Source organism: Vidua chalybeata, chromosome 2 (assembly GCF_026979565.1).
Source record: "Vidua chalybeata isolate OUT-0048 chromosome 2, bVidCha1 merged haplotype, whole genome shotgun sequence".
Lineage (NCBI taxonomy): Eukaryota > Metazoa > Chordata > Aves > Passeriformes > Viduidae > Vidua > Vidua chalybeata.
In genome coordinates, this window is record NC_071531.1 from 92,470,442 (window position 1) to 92,491,022 (window position 20,581).

The 20,581-nt window shown below is 40.4% G+C and overlaps 1 protein-coding gene across 1 annotated transcript in view; it reads left to right on the top strand.

The window, feature by feature from the left end:
• The window catches only part of MTUS2 (microtubule associated scaffold protein 2), a 157,974-nt gene that overhangs the window by 86,844 nt on the left and 50,549 nt on the right, over positions 1 to 20,581 (top strand). The window contains exons 4-5 of the mRNA XM_053934181.1: positions 11,051 to 11,212; positions 19,431 to 19,529. Coding sequence (XP_053790156.1) covers positions 11,051 to 11,212; positions 19,431 to 19,529 — 261 coding nt within the window. The remainder of the gene's footprint in view (positions 1 to 11,050; positions 11,213 to 19,430; positions 19,530 to 20,581) is intronic.

A 20,581-nucleotide genomic window follows, 5' to 3' on the forward strand; every position in this document is an offset into this window, starting at 1 on the left:
GTTAATAGGGTATTTCTCATTAATCCTGCAGTTCCATTTCCACATGCCAGACATGGTCAAGTGTATTTATCTCCAAAGGTCCTGTTTAAGAAAAAGACCAATGGCGAGGGTACAGGTGATTATTTCTCTTTGTAACTTCAGGACCTTGCTTTTCAAAAGCAGTCGATTTAGAGGCATGATCTTGTCCAATAAAGGAGTGTTATCAGGTGTCCCAGCCAGGCCAGGAGCAATCCACACAGTATTATATAATGCCAAAATGGATGTTGCAGTCATGGATCCAGCCTGGGAGCAACTTGCCCACTGATGCAGAAGACCAGGAACAGATTCATTACTTTTTCTAACTTGTTTAATTTCAATGACACATGATGACATAGGAAAACACGGCACCTGCCCACAAAAGCCACTCAGAGAAGGCTCCCTGTTGCCAGAGCATGTGGCAAGACAACTGGGGTGCTGCAGTCAGACAGGGAATTTCATGCCTGGCTGCCCAGGCTGTGTTTGCCCTCTGAAGAGTAGATTTTCTGAGTAATCAGAATATGGTATTATAATACCATAATTTATATTTAAACTGTGACCAAATAGTGGTGTATAGTCCTTACTTTAATCCTGGCACTGGATTTGGGGGTCTTTGTTGATTATTCTCTTTTCATAGAATCACAGAGTAGCCCATGTTGGAAGGAAATCTGTAGATCATCTGGTCCAACATTCTGTGGAAAAGGGAGCCTAGGTGAGATTACCTAGCACCCTGTCCAGTCACATCTTGAAAAACTTTACTGATGGGGACTCTACCACATTACTGGGGAGGCTGTGCTAGTGACTGATTGATCTTAGTGTAAAAAAATTGCTCCTTATGTTGAGATGAAACCTCTCCCAGGGCAGCTTGTACCTTCTTGTTGTCCCCATGTGGCTCCTTGTGAAGTGAGAGCTTCCGTCCTCTCTGTAGGAGCCCTTCAAGTACTGGAATATTGTGATCGAGACCCCCCTGAGCTTTCCCCTCCAAAGCAGATAAGAGCTAACTCCTTCAGTCTCTCCTTGTAGGGCAGGTCCTAGAGCCCTTGATCATTTTTATGGACCTCCTGCAAAACTCCTCAATTTTTTTCATTTTGTTTTTGATCTAGAGGACCAGATCTGGAGACTCTGGAGTATTCCATGGCTCACTTTCTCTTTTACAGAAAATGCAACTCCATGTCATCTTCTTCCCTTTATATCATTCTGAAAGAGTTTGTAGCCATCCACTATGGTTTCCTAGTCCTGAGAGTTTTCCCATCAAGTTTCTGTAATTCCTATCACATCATAAATCTCAGAGTGGTCACAGAATTCCTCCTCTTTGCTGCATAGACTATGTAAGTACTTGCCTTTGGAAAGACTTGGGGAGCGTTCCACAGTGCTCTGGTAGGTGCTCTAGCTGTGCCTGTGGAAACCAATTGTGCATGCTCCAGAGAAATGGTCTGACATTTTATTTCTTATCAGTAGCATTTATTGTAATGAAGAGAAGCCACTCAGTTTGATTCTACTACTGCCAGTCAGATACACTCAAGTATGAAGGGGGGAAAAGCCTGTAAAAGGATCAAATGAACAAAAGTTTTAATACTTTACCAGCTAGAAAGGTTAAATTACTTATTCTATAAAGTCACTGCCATTTTTTAAGAATCTACCTAATCTATTTAACCTTTGCGGTTCTCAACAGAATTTTAATTTTATATATTTTAAAGAGCATTCATTTTGTGAAATAAATGCAATTAAATATCTGATCCCTGCAAAACATTATGGGTCAATTGGTTTAGATTACTCCAGTTCATGGAAATATAATCATAGATAAAACACTTTACAAAACTTATTTAGCTGGATCACTAGGTCCAGCATTTAGTACTGCTAGTTGTAAGATTAGCATTTTGTAAAATAATTTAATTTTGCCCAAAATAATCTACTAAAGACATTGATTTTAGTAAACATGAGATAAGGAAAATTTTTAACAGTCACATCATTAAAAATGTATGTTTATTCTCCATGGATAATGTCTTTTATAATAGAAGACTGTTTTGCTTGTGTCTCTCTCTCCTGGTGGCTTTGAATTGCAGAATTGAATACCCAGGCTCCTCATAAGTGACAATATTTATTAGGAAAAACACCTTAGTTTGACTGAACATGTTAAGATGTTTTTGAGGAAGACATTTCATCAGCAAAATTCTGCAAGTCAAACTTATTTTGGGAGTCTTAAAATACACAATGTAGACAGTGCATGTGTTAAAAATAAATCTTTCCACTAAAAAATGTTTCCTGACTGTTGAAATTCTGGACTACACAAATAATTTTTTTACAGATTTATATTTTGCTATAGGTTTAGTGGATTTTTCCTCTATGACATCCAAAATAGCCACAAAACACAGATCTACACAGGAGTCAGCCCAGAGCTGTACGTGTTGTGCATTACTTACACAGGAGTTTGTGAAAATTAACTGGGAAAAGCAGGTTCCCTTGTTTTTTCTTGAACAGCATGTTGTCCAAGAGGATGAACATGATGTGAGCACAGCAAATGGCTGCTCTGAACAGCTTAGAAAACTCCCTGCCTGTTTCCAAACCACAGATTTGGTGCCAATCACCTCCTTTTTCCTCCAACCAAAGCACTGTTCAGCTTTCATGGGAGGTTCTGCCCAGCTGCTTGCATCCTTCATACTCTGAAATGGAGACATCTGTGGGTTTGAAACTCCTTCAGGGCTGAGATGGTGATTAAGAATAAGCACAGTGAGTTAAATTTGAATGTGAAATGAAATAGGAGTTAAGTTCCTAAGCAGCTTTGAGGATCTGTGCCTGAGCTCATAAAATGCAATTAATTAGTGACTAGCTGGGGACTCTCTAAGACTCTTCCATCCTTGAGGTTTCAGTATGACATCTCTCCTCCTTAGCCTGTGTCACATGCTCTGAAGTCATCATTATGCCACGTAAAGAGTCAGACACACGTACCAGTTCTTTGATCTAGCATAATTCCATGTAAACCATAGCACACACGTTGTTGTGGGTTTGGCAGGGAAGGAGCAGGACTGAATGCTACCAGGCCTTAAGCACTGACAATTGTTAGGGCATTGCTTAACCTCTCCTAGTCTGCTGAGCTGTGGCAACCAGCATGGATTGCTAAAGCTGGTGGAAATGCATTATCGCTGTTGGAATGTCATTAACACTTTTCCCAAGGATTATATATACCTTTAAGTGTCAAAATACTCCAAGCCAGTGTTCAAGCAAATTAAAAGCAGTGATTCCAGGGAAGAGGCATTTATTGATGACAAAATGCTATGAGGGCCAACAGATGTCACTCCTTATAATAAGGCATGTGGTTCTAATTTGGCACTTCTTGCCAGCAGGAGGAACCTCTTGCAGAGCAGATGTCACTTCTAATTCTGTCTTTCATGGGTGCCTGTGCCCTGTAGGATTTGGTATGCCAGTTCAGAAGCAGGCTTAGTGCCATAAAAGCAGATGGTCATGAGCACAAGTCATGCTACAAAACTGGTGCTTCTAGAAGTGTGGGTGCTGAGATCAAAGAACTACCCAGTATACTACCAATCTTCCTATGCAGGAAAATTCCCCCTAAGTAGGCTAATACATGCTATTAGTGCTTTAGTAGTAGTAGAAAATGGATGTTATTTGTATCTTCTTTCTGGTGATTTTAACTTTTGGCCATCTTCTGGTGATTCCCGAGGTCATTCTGGCAGCTGAGGGCATTGGATCATATGTGTCTTTGGCAAAAATGCCACCAGTGCTTGGTGTTGCTTTGAGACCTCTACAGTGCCTGGGAATTTTGTGGTGTAGAGGGCTACTCTGCTGGGCAATGAGGGGGAGAAGTGGCCCTTGGACCTGTATTCATCCATCTCCTCTGTAAGACAGTGCATGACTGTGTCAGACAACACCTGAAGTAAATCTGTGCTACTGTTTTTCTTCATGGGCTTTTTGATTGGTATAAAGAGTAGTCTTTTGCCTAAAACATTCAGCCTCAGTCAAAATTTTGTTGCACCTAAGACAAAAGCTCAGTTGCCCTCACTGGGATCAAATATCATTTTTCTTACAAAGTCAGCCTTCAATTACAATTATTTTCAGTAAATTTACTGAACAGAGGATCCCAGAAAACCTGTTGCTTGGATATAGCTAATTATTTGCTCTCTCAAAATGAATCTTAGAGGAATTTAAACATTTAACTGATATGTAATATGTTCTTCATTTGTGTGAGCAAGAAGAGCTTCCAAAACATTATGAGTACGTGCTTGCCTTCAAGTGTATCTCAGGTTTTAAGAATCAGCTCTTGCTGATTGTTACAGTTAATTGATAGGCTTCAGTAATTACAGAGTAAGATCAGGTTACTCTGATCTGATCTGTTAGAAATCTTAATCCATATGTCTAGAGGAAAGGCTTATAGCAGGTATGTTTTTCTCTTCTCAGAGCAGCAAACATTTCCCCAGTATATAATTCTACCGTGTCAGCTCCTCCAAGTACCATAAGAGACACTTCAGTAGAGTATTCCTGACGTGGGATGTGTCTTGTCCCTGTGACCAGAGTCATACACTGAATGAGGAAGGTTTGCTGGGAAGATTTGGTCATGAATGACCTTTGATGGCTCAGCTCCAAGTAATGCCAGGAGATTTCTCTCTCAGAAGGTAGATACACAGTTATGTCTGAGGCCCATTTTAAAATGTCTGTGCAACCCAGGTATCTTTGGCACGATTCCAAAAAAACTTATATTATCCCTTCTGACAAATGTTACAATTGATCAGCAAAATACAATGCTGTCTTCACTCCATGTTCTATGGGGTTTTTATTAGCCAGCCATACAAAAGCTCTCAGCTAGCCAAGCAGCTGTAGAATCTGCCGGTGGCGGGCAAAGCTACCACTGATATACAGACTTTATTACATAATAAAATGCTCATCTTTCCTGACAGAGATGTAACATCTCACCAGAACCCAAATAAAATGGATTATGTGATTCCAAAATCTGGCATAGTCAGCGAGTTGTCTGCAATTCCCAGTAACACATACAGAGATTTTACTTTGTGGTGAAATTTTTACCTTGCCCAATGAGGCTTGTAACACTTCAGGAGGGAGCAGCACATGGCTCCACTCAAGTAAGAAATTCACATAGCTGGATCCTAAAATATATATTATATTTGGTGATGTGAAATGAATTAGTTAGCATTGATACAAGGAGGTGTATCAGCAGAAGGCTGTATTTCTGCTATCTATTATGTATGAAGGGCACTGAAGATGAGTTTGTGCCATCTCTGTTTTGTGCTTGCCTGGATCAGCAGCAAGTGCAGGATTCAGCCTTTGACTGCAGAAGCAGTCAGGGCAGCTGGAGGTGGAGGAAGAGCCTGCCAGTGCATCTGCATAGAGCTGCTTCTGCAGCTCTGCTGGTGGTGGTCAACCTTGCAGGGTTCCCACCCTTCAGGTGCCCAACAGCTTTCTGCACAGCCAGATCCAGGGGCCCCAAACCATCGGACAGCAAGTGACACAGGAGAAAGGTGCTTGGCTTTAGGGCTGGAGGGCACGGGGAGAGGGATGGACATGCAGCAATCTTTTACAGGTGTGTTAATGTACAAAAGCCATGGCTGATCACAGATCAACAATCAATGATTAATTGGCACAAAGGGCACAAAACTCCCTCCCTATCAGTGAGAGGGCTGCCTCGGAAGTAATCATTGGCAGTGCAAAGACCAAAAGCTATCTAAAGCTATGCTGACAGGAACTGCAAATTTGGCTCCTTATTTTGGTGGAAATCGTTAACCTGAATGATTAACCTGAATTTAAAATTCAAGTTTCATTTTTTAATGTAAAGAATTCTGAAAAATCAGCTTTTATAAAGTCATATGATCAGGCACAAAATAAGTATTTTACAGGGAATTATTGCTCAAATATCTTCGTCTGAGCCAAAAAAAAAGCACTGGGAAAAAAGACTTTGAGCTAAATTAGGCTTAAGGATTGTGTGGACATCAATTCTTAAGCATCTTCTTTTCTGGATGGAAAATAAACCTGTCATGAGCTGGTGCCTGGTCTCTTGCATATTTGGCCTGAGGAAATACCAGGCCCGGTCTCTCTGCAAAGGCAAATAAAACCAATTAGCCAGCTAGTAATCTTACATACTATCAAAACATCTTAATAACATGGTTAGTCCTCAGGGCTAATGATCACACCGTACCTCTTGGTCCACAGCTTTGTTTCAGCTTGAGCTATGGAGCTGAAAGTTCAATTAAGTCTCTTGAAAATTACACTGTGAAACCTCATATTGAAATATACCATGCTGGACTTCAAAACAGCAACCCTTAAAGTAGTGAAATAAAAATCTCATTTGACAGGTTTCATATCTGGTAATCATTCTATAAAATTTACTTACCACTTCACAAGTGGAATAAAGAACAGACATTAACTGAAGGATGGTCCCAAGTTAGTAAAAAGTGTGTCTTGCAGATTTTGGTTTTAAGCATCACCTGATTATTTTCAGCAGTTCAGGTACTTTTCTTATCAGATCATTCCCCATGGCAGTGACTTTAAATTTCACATTATGCTTGTACTTTTGCTTGAAAACTGGGGCACAAAAGTGCAGCCTAGTAAAACCCAGAGGAATAATACATCCCAGTGTTTTGCAGGTGAAAAATCATCCTTCCAGCCTTATTCATCATCAGGTTTTTCTGCTCACTTCTCTGTCTCTGCTGTTTCCTTGCTGTGTGAATTTGGAAAGTGGCTCAAATCCTTTTTTAAAGCTTCTTCAGTTCTGTGACTGGGAAGTGATTTAGAATTGCAAAGTGGAATCACTGATGAAACAATAGCTATATCTTCATTCTCATTATTTGGCATCAAGTAGTGTCCAAGGGTCTTTATGCTGGAAAGGTCTTCCTATAACCCTGGATAAATGTTTGTCCTTCAGTGAACATGCACCAGAATGTTCCCAGTATCTTGAGTGTGATTACAGCTGTGGCAGGAGCTATGAGCTCCAAGCCAGCACTGGGAATGCTTGACCTGCTGTGAAGAGCTGGAAACTCACTCCATGTCTCTGAGTGTCATAGGCTGCACATAGCAGCCCACAGGACAGGGAGCTACACTCATGCTGTAACACTCTTCTGCAGTTTGTTTGTCAGCAAGACACAGACCCATAGGCATTGTCAAACAAGCTGCTTTTCTAGAGAGGATGCAAATTCTCCAACAAAAGGAGACTTTATTGCCCTTGACTTCAGACAGGGAAATCTGTCGCTGTGGGGCTCCAGAACACAGCCCTTCCTATCATTGTCTCGTCTCAGATCAAGATCTGCCACACAACATGGCCTAATTAATTTCTCATCAAATGCAGAACTCTCCCCATTCATGTTCCTGCTAGTTTTACAGTTATATGTACTATCATATATATTTCTATCCTTTCTTATAAAATTTATAAATAATTTTAGAAAAGGAGCACCTACAAGAGGCACAAACTCGTAGTGACACATACAAAAGAGTCTTCCTTTTCTGAGGGTGAGCAGCCCCTGAAATGAGCTGCAGCCAGATGGTAAAAAGAGTGGTGCCAGATACTGAGAGAGAGTGGTTCAAAGACATCTAGGAGCCAGTGGGATTTTGGTCATGGTTTTATTCCAACATGCAGCCTACAATATGTTCCCAGCCCTAATTTCTCCATATCTACTAGCAAACAAGCGTAGGGGAAGAGTGGCTGCAGCTGGGACTTTCCAAAGTAACTGCAAGTCTTCAAAGGAATGTTCTTCTTTTCGATTCTTTTTTTTTTTTTCAGAAGCAGAAGAGTAGGATTCCTTGGGGCTCATAGCAAGGAGATGATAAAAGTGAGGCTGAAGGCCTTCAGCCCCAGCAGATCTTTAATAGTCTGTTAAACACTCTACTGCAAAGTCAGTAGTGCTACTCCTCATAGAGCACAGAATCTGCAAAATTGCAGGGCCTTTTATGCAGCAGCCCCCAGACGACTCGCCAGGTGCTTCAAAGGCAAGTAGAGTCTCGCCTGGTTTAGACAGAATGCCAAAGTGGAGGAGTAGGAGGGAAGAGGTACAATACAACAAAGGATGTGGTCACCTGGAAATTGTTCACCCACTGTACATCTGGTGTTTCTGTACAGGCTTTTACTGAAAAGTAAGAGGTGTTACCATGGAAGGGCAGATGCTGCAGATAATAGTGGGAGGCATTATTTCATGAGGGACTAACATATGGGCCATCTGATGAACAATCTTTCTGATTTTCCTGTAAGTTGATTCTTGAAGTAAGTGAAAACCTTTCTTTTCCTCCTAGATTGTGAGAAATATGCATTCTCCTATTTCATTTCTTCTTTGAATGCCATCTGAGCTCTGGAATCTATGTCTAGCAAGGTGAAACTCACCTACCTCTGCTCCTGGGGAACTAGATGCTGCCCTAGTGATTTCTGTGGAAGCAGCAAACACTTGCTTTTTGGGCCATGTTATACATGCATGTGTTGTTGTATCCCACTGTCTCTTTCCACTCTCCATCTATGAGTGAAGAGCAAAGTGAGAGACAATGTCTCTTAAGAGAAACATTGACCTTATCTCAGCAAATCCTGGGTGTCTTGATATTGCTGTTGTGGTGAGTCGACCTTGGCTGGCTGCCAGGCACCCACCCTGCCTCTGTCTCTCTGTCTCACCTCCTGTACAAGACAGGAAAGAAAATAAGATTAATAAGACCACAGGTAGAGATAAAGACATGGAGATCACTTACCAACTGCTGTCACAGGCAAAAAAAACCAAAAAAATTGACTTGGAAAAAATGATTTCATATGTTAACAATTACTAGGTGTGAAACAAAGACAAAGCAAAAAACTAAAATAGCTTTCCCCCACTGCTTTTTTTCCAGTCTCAGCTTCACTCCTCCCTTCCCAATTCCTCTACCTCCTCCTTCCCATATCCCCACTGAGCAGCACAGTGGGAGGGGAATGGGTGTTGCAGTCGGTCCATTGCAGTTCCTCTCTGCCATTTCTTCCATCTCACACTTCTTCCTGCTGCTGCATGGGTCTTTACCCAGGGCTGCTGTCCCTCAGGATAAATCTGCTCCGGTGTGGTTCTCATGTCCAGGCCCACAGCTTCTTCCAGGGCCCTGCTCCTGTGAGGGCTCTCCATGGATGCATCTTCCTTTGGGCCATGTCCACCACTACCAGTGTGGAGTGTGAATATCTGCTCCATCATGGTCCTCCCCACGAGCTGCAGAGAAAATCCTGTAGGGATCTCTGTAGGGAACACCTGCTCCCTCTCAGCCTCGCACTTCTTCCCTCACTCCTCACTGTAGGGCAGTGAGTGAATGTTGAAATTGAGAATAAAGGGTTTCCATTAAAGAGCACTTGAACTCTATTTCTCTGCAAATAATAAGAATAATCTACTCTTCAAGGTTAGTGCTTCTGCAATGGAAACTTATAAAAAAATAGCTGAAAAAAGGAAAAAAGATTTCTACAAGTGGTGTTACCCGAGCTGACTGAGTAAGCATATATATATGAGACCACTTCAGGAATAGCTTCAGGAGTGTGGTGCAGACAGCCTGAGGTGCACACACATGCTGTAGCATCCCCCCAGCACCTGGCAGAGGAGATGCTCTCGTGCACAGCTGCAGAGGAGATGGGGTGAGGTTGGGCCAGATTTTCTGCTGTTGTGACTTTATGGAAGTCAGCAGTGTTTTGTCACCGTTAATTCAGCACATAAACTTAAATGTTTGTTACACAGGTGAAAAATGCAAGCAGTTTGGATATTCAACACCGACCTGATGTGCTGAGGGATTGTTAAGTGCAGAGCTGTGTAAAGGTGACAAATGCTTCAGGTCTTTCTGTTCCTGTGTAGAGTACACTACACTGTTTTGAGTTTTTAATGTGGCTTGGGAAAGGTGAAATTAAATTAAGATGTATATGCAAGCAGCCTCAAAGACACAGCAAAACTTAAAGCTGTTTTTTTCAGAGCCAAAAGGGATATTTTTCCTTTACTAGAAAGAGGATTTTCTTTTTCAATGTGCTTTTTTTTCTCTAGTAGATTTTCAGTAATAAAGGCAAAAATAAAATCTCTTCTTTACTTGCACACTTTCAAGAAGCCTATATCTTAAAAATATTGGAGATTTGGATGTGCCAATTATTGAGATAATATTATCATTTTTCTGCAGGCAGTACCTAACCAATATTATATTGTATCTTTGTAAAACAATTGAAATAAAAATTATCAGCCTTTTCTGACATCCTTTGTATTTTTTGCACTATCTCTACTATTTTTTTCCAACAAAATGTTCATTCTTTTGCAAATGTTTAAATCCAGATCTGCTGTAATCTTTTGCTCCTCTTAGGCCTTGTAGACAGATAGGAAAAAACAACACTCCAACTTTGTCTTTCTCAAATGTTAAGAAAATATTGTTTTCCTTATGTCTACAAGGAATCTAGGATGTCATTATTCTGTAGATGGCAAATGCAGGAGGACACCAAACCCATTTAAAGTTTTGAAAGAGGTCAATTCAATGTATAAAACTTGGCAACCTAATATTTGTTATGAGAATATGATTGAAGTGGATATGAGAGTTAAGGCAGAATTTTTTCTTTGTGTTTTTATCTTATTATTCAAATGTCTGAGTGTGATCTGAGGGACTCTGTGGGAAATCTCCACCTGAGCAGGGGAATTTGAAACTTTGCACCACTGAGTGCTGCTATTCCCCTCTATTTTGAACATCAACAGCTTCCAAGTGATAAGGTGAATGTGTGGTGTGGCTCCTCTAACAGCTACAAAACCATAAACTCATCCACCCATATATTTAGGAATTCCTTGGTTTCTTTATGAGCGTTGTAGCCACGTACCTTCATAGAGGTAGACAAAGAGGAGGTCTTAATTTCCTGCTGGAATCAGACTGTAACAGCAGCCAAGACTTAAATTTAAGTAAGTGTCTGGGAACTCTTTATTTCTACCTGAGGGTTTATGTCACTTAGCCCAAGCTGCAGGGAGAACGTGTCACTGTGGATTATAATTGCTGATAGAAGTTTGGTCTGTATGCCACAGTTCACATACATTTTTTATGGACTTATAATTAGTGCAATTCCGGTCTCCTGCAGGTTCCAGCTTTGGAAATGAAGAGCAGACCACCCCTAGGGCATCTGCACCTTCTAAGGATGCTCCCAAGGGGAGCAGCAAAAGCACGACGCAGGTATCGAGCAGCACAGCAACACCACGCAGGAGCTTACTGCCAGCACCAAAAACTGCCACAGCACCCGCTGGTAAGTGCTCCAAACTTCAAACACCACCTTCTTAAGCCAAGAGATGCAGAAACCTTGCTGTGATGCTGTTTTACTGCTTGCTTTTAATTAATTTTCATGCCATCCTTGGGCCCATTGCTGGTGTGCTGATTTGGACTCCATTTACTGTAGACTCTTTTGAACACAGTCAACAACACAGCTATAATCTTATTTTGAGAGTTATGTGTAGAATTGAAGGCATTTACTGTCCCTAACTACACATGCCAGAGATTTAGTGTCTATAGTGTTGGTTCTCAACAAGCAGCTTTTTGAAAACATTGCATTGCTTTAAAGAGAAAAGCATTCCATTAAGCAGATAATTCATTGCTAGGTATGTCTGCAGTGATGAGAACACTGGCCTCTAGGTTTAAGTAATCTTTGTTTATTTCACTCAGAGAGGCAGAAGGAGGCAAGCAAACAAAGAAAAAAATCCCTAGCCTTGTTTCCAAATTGTTTCCTTGCCTAAACTCTCCTTCTGTTCCATTCAGTTATGTCTCAAATGACCAGTTCCATCAAGTTCAAATTAGATCTAACAGTTTAGATTCCAAAATAAATAATTTTATCCAGGCTGGCTCTTACTCAACAGTGTTTAATCTCTGTGTAAGTTCCATTTGGTTTGATAACACATTGCAAATGGAGCTGGGAAGGAAAAGTCAGTGAAAAATTTGAGACAAAGACTTTATGAATTGCTAGTTCTTGTCACCTGGTTTCAAGACAGATTAACCTGGTGTAGTGATTTGACCTTGGCTGGACACCAGGTACTCAGCAAACCAATTGGACAGAGGGAGATAAATACAATAAAAGGCTCGTGGGTCAAGATAAGGATGAAGGGATAACTCAGCAATTACCATGTCATAAACTTGCCTGATTTATTCTGGAAGGAAACTAAGCATGGAAGTAGGGTTACCTGACTGTGTTATGCAAACAGTCAGAACAGACAGAAGCAAAGGAAACTATGATAGTCCAGTGTTCTGGTTTAATTTTTTATGAGCCAAGTTAGCAGCAATTCGTGATTTTTAATTTTTTTTTTTTAATTAAAACCATTTCATGGTTCCTCAAAATGCTAAGTATTTGATAGGAACAAAGGTTGAAATAAATCAAAGAAATTATGAAGACAATGTTTTTTTAGCAGTTCTAATCTTGCCTCTCTTGCAATAGCATATGAACACTGGGAGTAGGTTCCAATGTGATAGAGACACCTACAGAATGTAAATTTTTCTGTTTAGGTATGCTTTGGACAGTGATTTCTATAGGCTTGATGTTGCATATATATTTAGCATCTGACCAACCTCCTGTGCAAGACATTGCAGTTACTAAACTGAAGTGCTTAGAGCACTCCACAGTTACAGCTGAGGAGCACAGGCACTACGTGTATTGCACACAGCATATTTTATGTAAGGAGGAAAGAAAGTACTTCACAGAGAGGATGGCAGTAATTTAAATATAAATAATATTTCTGAAAGAGTGCAATATCAGGTAATGTAAAAATTACATTTGTATTTCAGAGATGTGCATAATTTTATCTCTGTATTAATAGTAAATTTATTCACAAATGAAAATATCTACCTACATTAATGAATCAAAAATAGCCACCAAAAATCACATGAAAGCTTTCATGTATTAGATCTTTCTTGAGAAGACCACATGAACTGTAAATTTTCACTTAAAAAAAAGTAAAGACATACCTGCTCAACAGTGATTGTGTTCCTGATATTTCACTAAAAGTGCTTGTGAAATAAATTGGACTGCAGGGAATAAAAAAACATTTAATTAATGAAAATGGACTCCTTTAGCTTCTGCTGTTCAGCAGATGATGCTGTACTTCAGATGATCAAAAAAGAATTCTGGCATGGGACAATAGCAGTGGAAGATGGTTGTCATGCAAATTGTTTTGCAGGCATGAACTGATGGCCTTTCAACAGCTCTGTGAAAAGAGTGCACTTAATTCGGTTTCAGTGTATTGCACAGCCCTTTTTATATTTGCATGTCTGTCAATTTATAGAAAAGGGAAAAGAAAGCACATACTTGACTAGAAAATGAGAGGTCTTTTAATTTCATTTAAATATATTAGCTACCTTGGGAAGTACAGTGATAACCTAACTAAAATTTACCATTTCTATATTGCTTCATATTTTGTTTAATGATAGGTGAAAGCTCTCCATCAGGAACTCTGCAACTATAATCTAGCTCTGAAATTCATGTAAGCTTCCTCTTTCCATAGATGCTGATTAAAATATATAGTACTTGAAGCATACATATATGAATTTTCCTGTTTAAATTTGCCCTAAAAAAGGGGAATATCTGCAGAAGGCAATGTTCAGCGACTCAGTTCTGTCCACCAGGCTGGATCTACCACCCAACTGTCTATGAAATCAGAGGGCTGTGGGATTTTATATTTTCTATACCCTGTTACAGATTTTGAGGGCTGTGTGTTATGGGATTCCTATTTCTACTTGGTTATTATTTAATGACTGTTGTCATGCATAAGAAATATCCTAATTTGAGTGCAATGACAGTGGCAATAAGGAATTCATTTGAGCAGCTTGTTCCCACTTGCCCCCCTAAATTAAAGACAATCAAAAGCATTCAAAAATTCACCTGGTCAATTCCTGTGCTTCTACAACTACCAGTAAATCATATATAACAGGACAGGCTGTTAAATGCAATCAGTCAAGATGAAAAATAGGAGGCCAGTGTTACCTCAGCTCTCACCAGCAATGTTATAGTGTAGAATGTGCTTTTTTTTGATCAGATTCTGCAAAATCCAGATAGCAAAACGTCAGCAGGAGGGAGAGGGATGAGCTGAGGTCACCTGAGGGGTGAAGAGTGAGCAGCAGCACTCTTGGAGGGATGAAGGGAGAAGAGTCTGCTGCTGCTTTGTTCCCCCTTGCAAACACTTTCCCTTCCAAGCTGAATAGCAGTGTGCAGTGGGTTACATTCATATTCTTCCTGTGCTGAACACTGGGATATGCACCACTACCTTGCAGGTGAAAGTAGGAGTTGATCTGCAAGTTTTCCTACCTTTCTTCTGGGAACTACTCTGAAACATGCCATAGCACAACTGTGCGAGGAAGAGACAATAAAATGCCAGAGGATGCAAGCAAAATGGCAGAAAGAGGAGAAGTTGTTTTAACTCTTCAACTAACGTTGGATGTTCTGAATTACCCTGAGATTTTCTATTCAGTCCAAAGAATGATTCGTTTTATCAGGTGTATTTTTTCCTTAATTTTTTTAAACACCAGCTAAAGAGACTTTGCTATTTTAATACAAGAACAAGGCAAACGTTTTCAGACAAGACAATTAAATAGTTGTTATCCTTTTTTTCCTATCAGATTGACTTTAAATTTGAAGCAAACACAAAGGGAAGACCACAAACATTAGCAGTTTCTACTTCAAGAAATACATAGTCTTTCTTCCACCAATAAAGAGTCTTCTACCTCTTTATTCAGTCGTTCAGTGTCTCATAGATGACAGAAAGTAGACAGTCTCTAGAAAGAATTAGACTGCTCTCATTCTACAGAATCCATCATATTTCCAGCTTTGCTCATTTTGTCTCAAACACTACATGCAGGGATGTGTCATTACTCACCAAGGACATGACTGGTTGTGGGCATCAGGGAAAGGCAGAAGAAACCTCAAAGGGGCTCCCTGTGTCTGTGAGTGACTGAAGATATTTCCTTGGGTTTGTTTTTTTTTTTTTTTTAACTTGCAGACTGCATTAGTTAACTTATAAAATACTCCTGAGAACAGTTGGAATCCATCTGAATGCAGTCAGTCCCATTGAATTGTTAATGATGTCTGCAGCATGTTAGGATTTGTTTTTGAATAAATACTCAATGTACAATTTGTTAACTTGCTTTCAGTCTGAAGTATGAAAGCAAATTGAAGCCTATCCCAGTGTACAGGCTTTTGAAGACTCAAAAATGTACAGGCAAATACAAGTGCTGATTCTGCAGTGCTTGAGGAGATGTCTTGGATAAGGTGTCTTTTGCTCGGGTTCCTAGGCTAGCATTCAGCACTGCTGGGGGAATGGAGAAGTGGCTTTGTTTGTCTGCTATTTTTCTAAGTGATTTCTGGAATATTTTGCCTTGTGTTTCTAATAATTATTTTGCATTTGCTCCTTGTGTTTCATTTGGAGCAGGCTGTGTATGTTTGTTAGGAAATGTAAATAGCTTTATAGAACTGTGTGTTTAGAGGCCTTTTTCAAAAGAAAATGTGTAAGCACACTAGTAGAAAAGATAAACGAATATTTATGCTCATTGTTCTTTATGGCCTGAAATATCCATTTATTTACACAAGTATAGCTTTTAAAAGAGAGGAAATGTTGGGAGATTTCTAACCTTAAATGGAATGTAGATTCACATAAAAATTAGTACTTTGTGGCTTTGATTACTGGCTACCAGAAACAAAACTTCTCATTGACCTCTCTGTGAGTGGGAGGCGGTGGCAGAGCCTTGGAAACTGTTGCAGGAAGCCTGGAAGTTAGTGGTAGTTCCTGAGAAGCCAGGAGGATTTTGCTAGGAAGCTCAGTGCTAAAAAGCCTGATTATGCAGGAATAAAGCTAATGTACAGGCATTTAGCACAGAGCTAATTGGAATTCTGTATTTCCAGTCTGTGGGCAATAACATTAATAATTTGAATAAATTTTGTTCCAGATCAGATTTAATATACATTATAAAAGACAAATGTAGAAGGAAATTTTAAAAGTGTGGAAATTCAAGAAATATACACTTATGGTGCTTACTTTCCTTTTGTAATTTCATGTATTTTTTATTATTTTATGATTGCACACATCATAAATTTTGACATTTTGACATTTCAAAATATATATGACAGAACATGATTTGATGTTTTACACGTGTTCAGGTGTGTAATAACAACTGAAGAATGTTTGCCTTGTTTCCTGAGTTACCCTGCAGCATCAGACCTTTTTTTGTGCATTTTAGTCTTTGAATTACTTTTAGTACACTTCAAGCTAGAAAGGATCAAACTTTATAACCTCCTGCTGCACCATACCCTGTGCTACTGCACATTATGCTAATTACTACACCAGTGATCTCCCTCTGATTTTTTGAACTTGATATTCTATATTTCTGTGAAATGACAAAATCTGGGCCCAAACACTTGTAATCTAAAGATTTATTTTCCCTGCAGGAAATCAACATGTTTTCTGAATGTTTCTCTTTGAACCAACTAACAGCTGTTGTTTCAAAAGACAAGAACAAGCCCCATTTTTAGAAAAGCATTCAGCTCAAGCTCTTATATGAGGTCTGATGCCAGGGATGGCTCTTCCCCTAAAATTTCCCTGTGGGTGATGAGCTTAGCAAAACTGTAACAGTTTGTTCCCGCAGACTGTCCTTCCTTTTGCCTGCTGCGTGCTTTCTAAATCCCTCTCCTCTTAAGGAGGGCCATAGAGAGGCCACCAGGGCCCTCCTACTTATGAAGGAGAAGTTGAATAATTGCTAGCTCCATGTGTCCCTGTCCCCTTCCCAGCCAGGCTGTGCTGGGCACTGGCTCTTCCCTTGCGGCACAACCCCTCCTCCCTTGCCCGCTTGCTGCACCGCTGCTCCACCACAGCTCAGGAGCTCTCCTAGTCTTTTAAACTGAAAAGGGCACTGATCTTCCTTGTTATTAGTCCTACTTATCTTTCCTTGCCCAGATACCTCTTTGCACCTTCTTTCTGCTAGTCTTCCACTTTCTGGAGCCAACGTCCCCCATGCAGCTGCACCTGCCGGGCAGCACCCATACACAACTCCCACTGCTCTGCACAGACCCTGCCTTGCCCTCTGCAGAATCCTGGGCTTCTTTGCTTCATTTTCTTTCAACCAAGCTCTAAGTGGTGAATTAATTCTTGTTTTGTGCTTAAGGTCAAGGGACTGAATGAATTCCCCAGGTGTTCCTCATTGAAAATGTCTCAAAACCAAAAGTTGTTAATTATTTACGTGCCTTGGGAAAGCATAAGGAAAGTACACACTTTTCTTTACTGTTGTCTGCGTTTGGCATCTGGCATAGCAAAATTTATGGAGGAGCTCAGTATATGTCCCATTTGTGCATTATATTTTTATTTTGACAGCTCCAGAAAAGCTAACGCCTTATTACCATGAAAAACTGATGCTTGAATCTATAACTATATAAACTATGTCTTAAAAAACAAGCCCTGTTTTTTTCTCACAGCTGCCATCTCAGGTTGGTCCTCAGTAAAGAAAAGACACCATAAATTTATTTTATGTCCTACTCTGTAATAAAGTACAGTATAATAGGGGGCAGGCATGGGCAATTTCTATCTTCAGTCACTTCACTGTGAAAAGTATTAATCACAAATGAGAATCATAGCCTCAACCTGTTGTATTTAAGAACAGCAGAGAAAATGGAGATGGACAAAAGTAAAGGTATGAGCAAGTTTTCAGTCTTTAAAAGCCCCTGACAGCTGATGGTGTGATTTGCCTATGAACAGTGGAAGAGAGTCAAAGAGGGTTTTAGAACTTGTCCCATGCTTCCCTCCCACAAACAGTTGGACATGCAGGTGCATGTGCTCTTTCCAGAAGCACTCTGCAAGCAAATGCTGAGAGACAGTGCTAGGAATTATGCAGCTCAGCTTCTGGTGTGTGGCAAATGCTGCATCTGCAGCTCTCTGCATGCAAGTCCTGATGCAGGCAGAAGTGAAAGGGTGAAAGATGCATCAGAAATAAACCTATATACACTGCAGCTGTGACTAGGTGTGGCTTTGGAGGGAGCAGAAAACTAGTAAAGCAGCAAGTGTCCCTCAAGATTGTGATCCCCATATAAAATTATCATTTTTCTCCACTGTTGAAAGAGCCAGGTCACATTTGTATTAAGTAAAATGAAAGACAGTGTTAGCTTTTGGACTGCCACTGTCATTAGGCACCACCAAGAAAATCTGATTTTTTTTTCCTTCTTCAGATACTTCAGATTCCGTGGGACATTTTCCTATAAAATGTCTGTGAGCATACTCATAAGAGAGGGGAAAGTCAATAAGGCAGACTTTGTTTTCCCTCTATAGCAAGTCATTTGCCTTAAATATCTCTGATTTTCCTGTGCATCCAGGGGCTGTGACACAGCCCTTCAGGCTAAAATGCAACCCTCAACAAACACTAATGGTTAAAAAAAAGGAAAGCAAACAGGAAAATACATTATTGTCCCCGGGGTTTGCTTTTTATTGCTCTTTCTCCTTACTTCTTTGATGAGTAATTTCTGCTTGAGATCCTGTGACTGTCGCACCATGGTCAAAGAAGCAGGGCAGGACCTCATGTTACTGCGCTCAGCATGGTCCCCACAGCTATTTTGATGGGAGCTGTGGGTGGGCAGGAGGAGCTGAGCTTGGGTGGCCCCTCTGGCTTTCAGAGGAAGTTGTGTCTCCCTGGTTCAAGAGGCAGTCACTGACTGCAGAGCTCTGACAGCTGGCAGACCATCCCAAGGCCCTGACCAGAGAGCTCCAGTGGTGGGACAAATAACAGCAGACACTGAGTTGCCTCTCTCAGAAATATTCCATGCCCTGGTTCATCACACACTGGCACAGTGTCTTGTAGGTTTGTGCCCTGAATGTGCTTGCCCACCTCTGTCCCTGCCTGACTTACTGCACAGACAGAGACCCACTCTTGTGTCTGGCCAGCCACATGCAGCACAGCTCTGACATGTCCTGCCAGCTTCTGTTTCTAGCCTCTCTTTTGCCTATATGAGACCATCTTGGGAAAGCTGGTCTCCAGAAAAGGCAGCTTTCTTACCTGTGGAAAAGATGACAGGGTAGGGACTTGCAGATAATTTTAGTCAGCTTTGCACGGTCCTATTCTGCTTCTCCTGCAGCCCAGAATGAGGTTGCACAGCAAGGTGAAGAGACAGGACACAGCACTCAGAACAGATAGGATGGGTTACCTGTGTAGCTATTCGTGCCTTAATGGCATTTATCATGGTGCAGATGACTGGAAAGCCAAGGTAGTGTGTAAGGCCTTCTTCTCTCCTTCTTTAGTGCTGTGCATGTCAGTTCAGCCACATGTGCACAGTTGTGGTTGCAGACATGTCACGTTGGCATCCAACCCAGAAGTGCTGTGTAGCATCGTTCTGTGCAGAGCCCAGGACATTGGTGAAATACATTTTGCTATTTTGATGTGTAACTCAGCGACATAGCTCTGCACAGTTACAAACGAAAGGTCTTTCTACCTTTGATTTTTTTTTCCTAAAACAGGTGTGAAGAAAGAAGTCCAAAAAGATCAGGATGCTAACAGGCCAGCTGTCTCATCCCCTAAGAAATCAGCAGTAACAGCCACAAAACTCCATTCACCAGGTATTTATGAATCTGAAAGCACTGTTTCGGTAAAGAATTAAACTTGTTGACTTTGCATCTCTTGTTAACACACTCAAATCTGAGACCTACTATTGTTAAGTGAGGATTGATTGTGTCCAAGGTTCATTAAGCTGGGTACAGCAGGCTTTATCATACCAATGCATGAGCTGAATAGACTTTTGTTCTCTTTGTTATAACCATGTAATCATCTCTCTTTCAAAACAAAGAATTGTTCCTATTACATGTTTAAGGGCACAGGAACATTTTTTTTATCATTACATTTTTCTTGCATAAAAAGAGGACAGATACATATAGCAAAATAAAAAACACTTCAGAGAATTGCCTGGAGTGATAATGTATTGCTCAGAATCTACTCTTACTTTTGTGCAGAGGCACTAAATTTCCTGGGCTATTTCTGTGCATAACTGGAAAAGAGACTATCTATAGAAATAGCCTCCAAAGTGCTGTCGGGACATTATCAACTTATACCTCAATATTGGGCACAAACAGGTGGTTTTAACATTTCTGAAGAATATCTTTTTCTTATTTACTAAAACAAAGAGAACTTGATTCTATTTATGTTTACTGAGTGTACATTGATAAATGGATAAGGTCTTAAAGGCTTTTGTGAGGCTGGCCTTTGGTTGATCTAAATGCTTCTGAAATGAGTGTGCGTGGTCTTACTGATTTCATTGTGCTTGCAGTTTAACTTGTGTTACCTCATTTTTCAGACTCTGCTTGAATACTTAAAATGTCATCTCTACAGCTATGTGATACTTAAGTTATAACTGTGGGGGATAGAACCCCCTGTTTCTTCATTTGGTGGCAAAATATAAAGCATGTAGAACAGCTCTCCAGCTCTTATAACCTCCACCAGGAGTTTCTCCATTATTATTAAACTCAATCTCTATTCTTCTCAACCAACAAAATCAATAAAATGGAAGGTTAAATTTAATCTTCCCAGGCACCAACAGGATACAAAATTCTTCTCCTTACAAAGATACTAGAGAAAAAAAATGAACTTAACACTGTCCTCTGAGTCATATAATTTA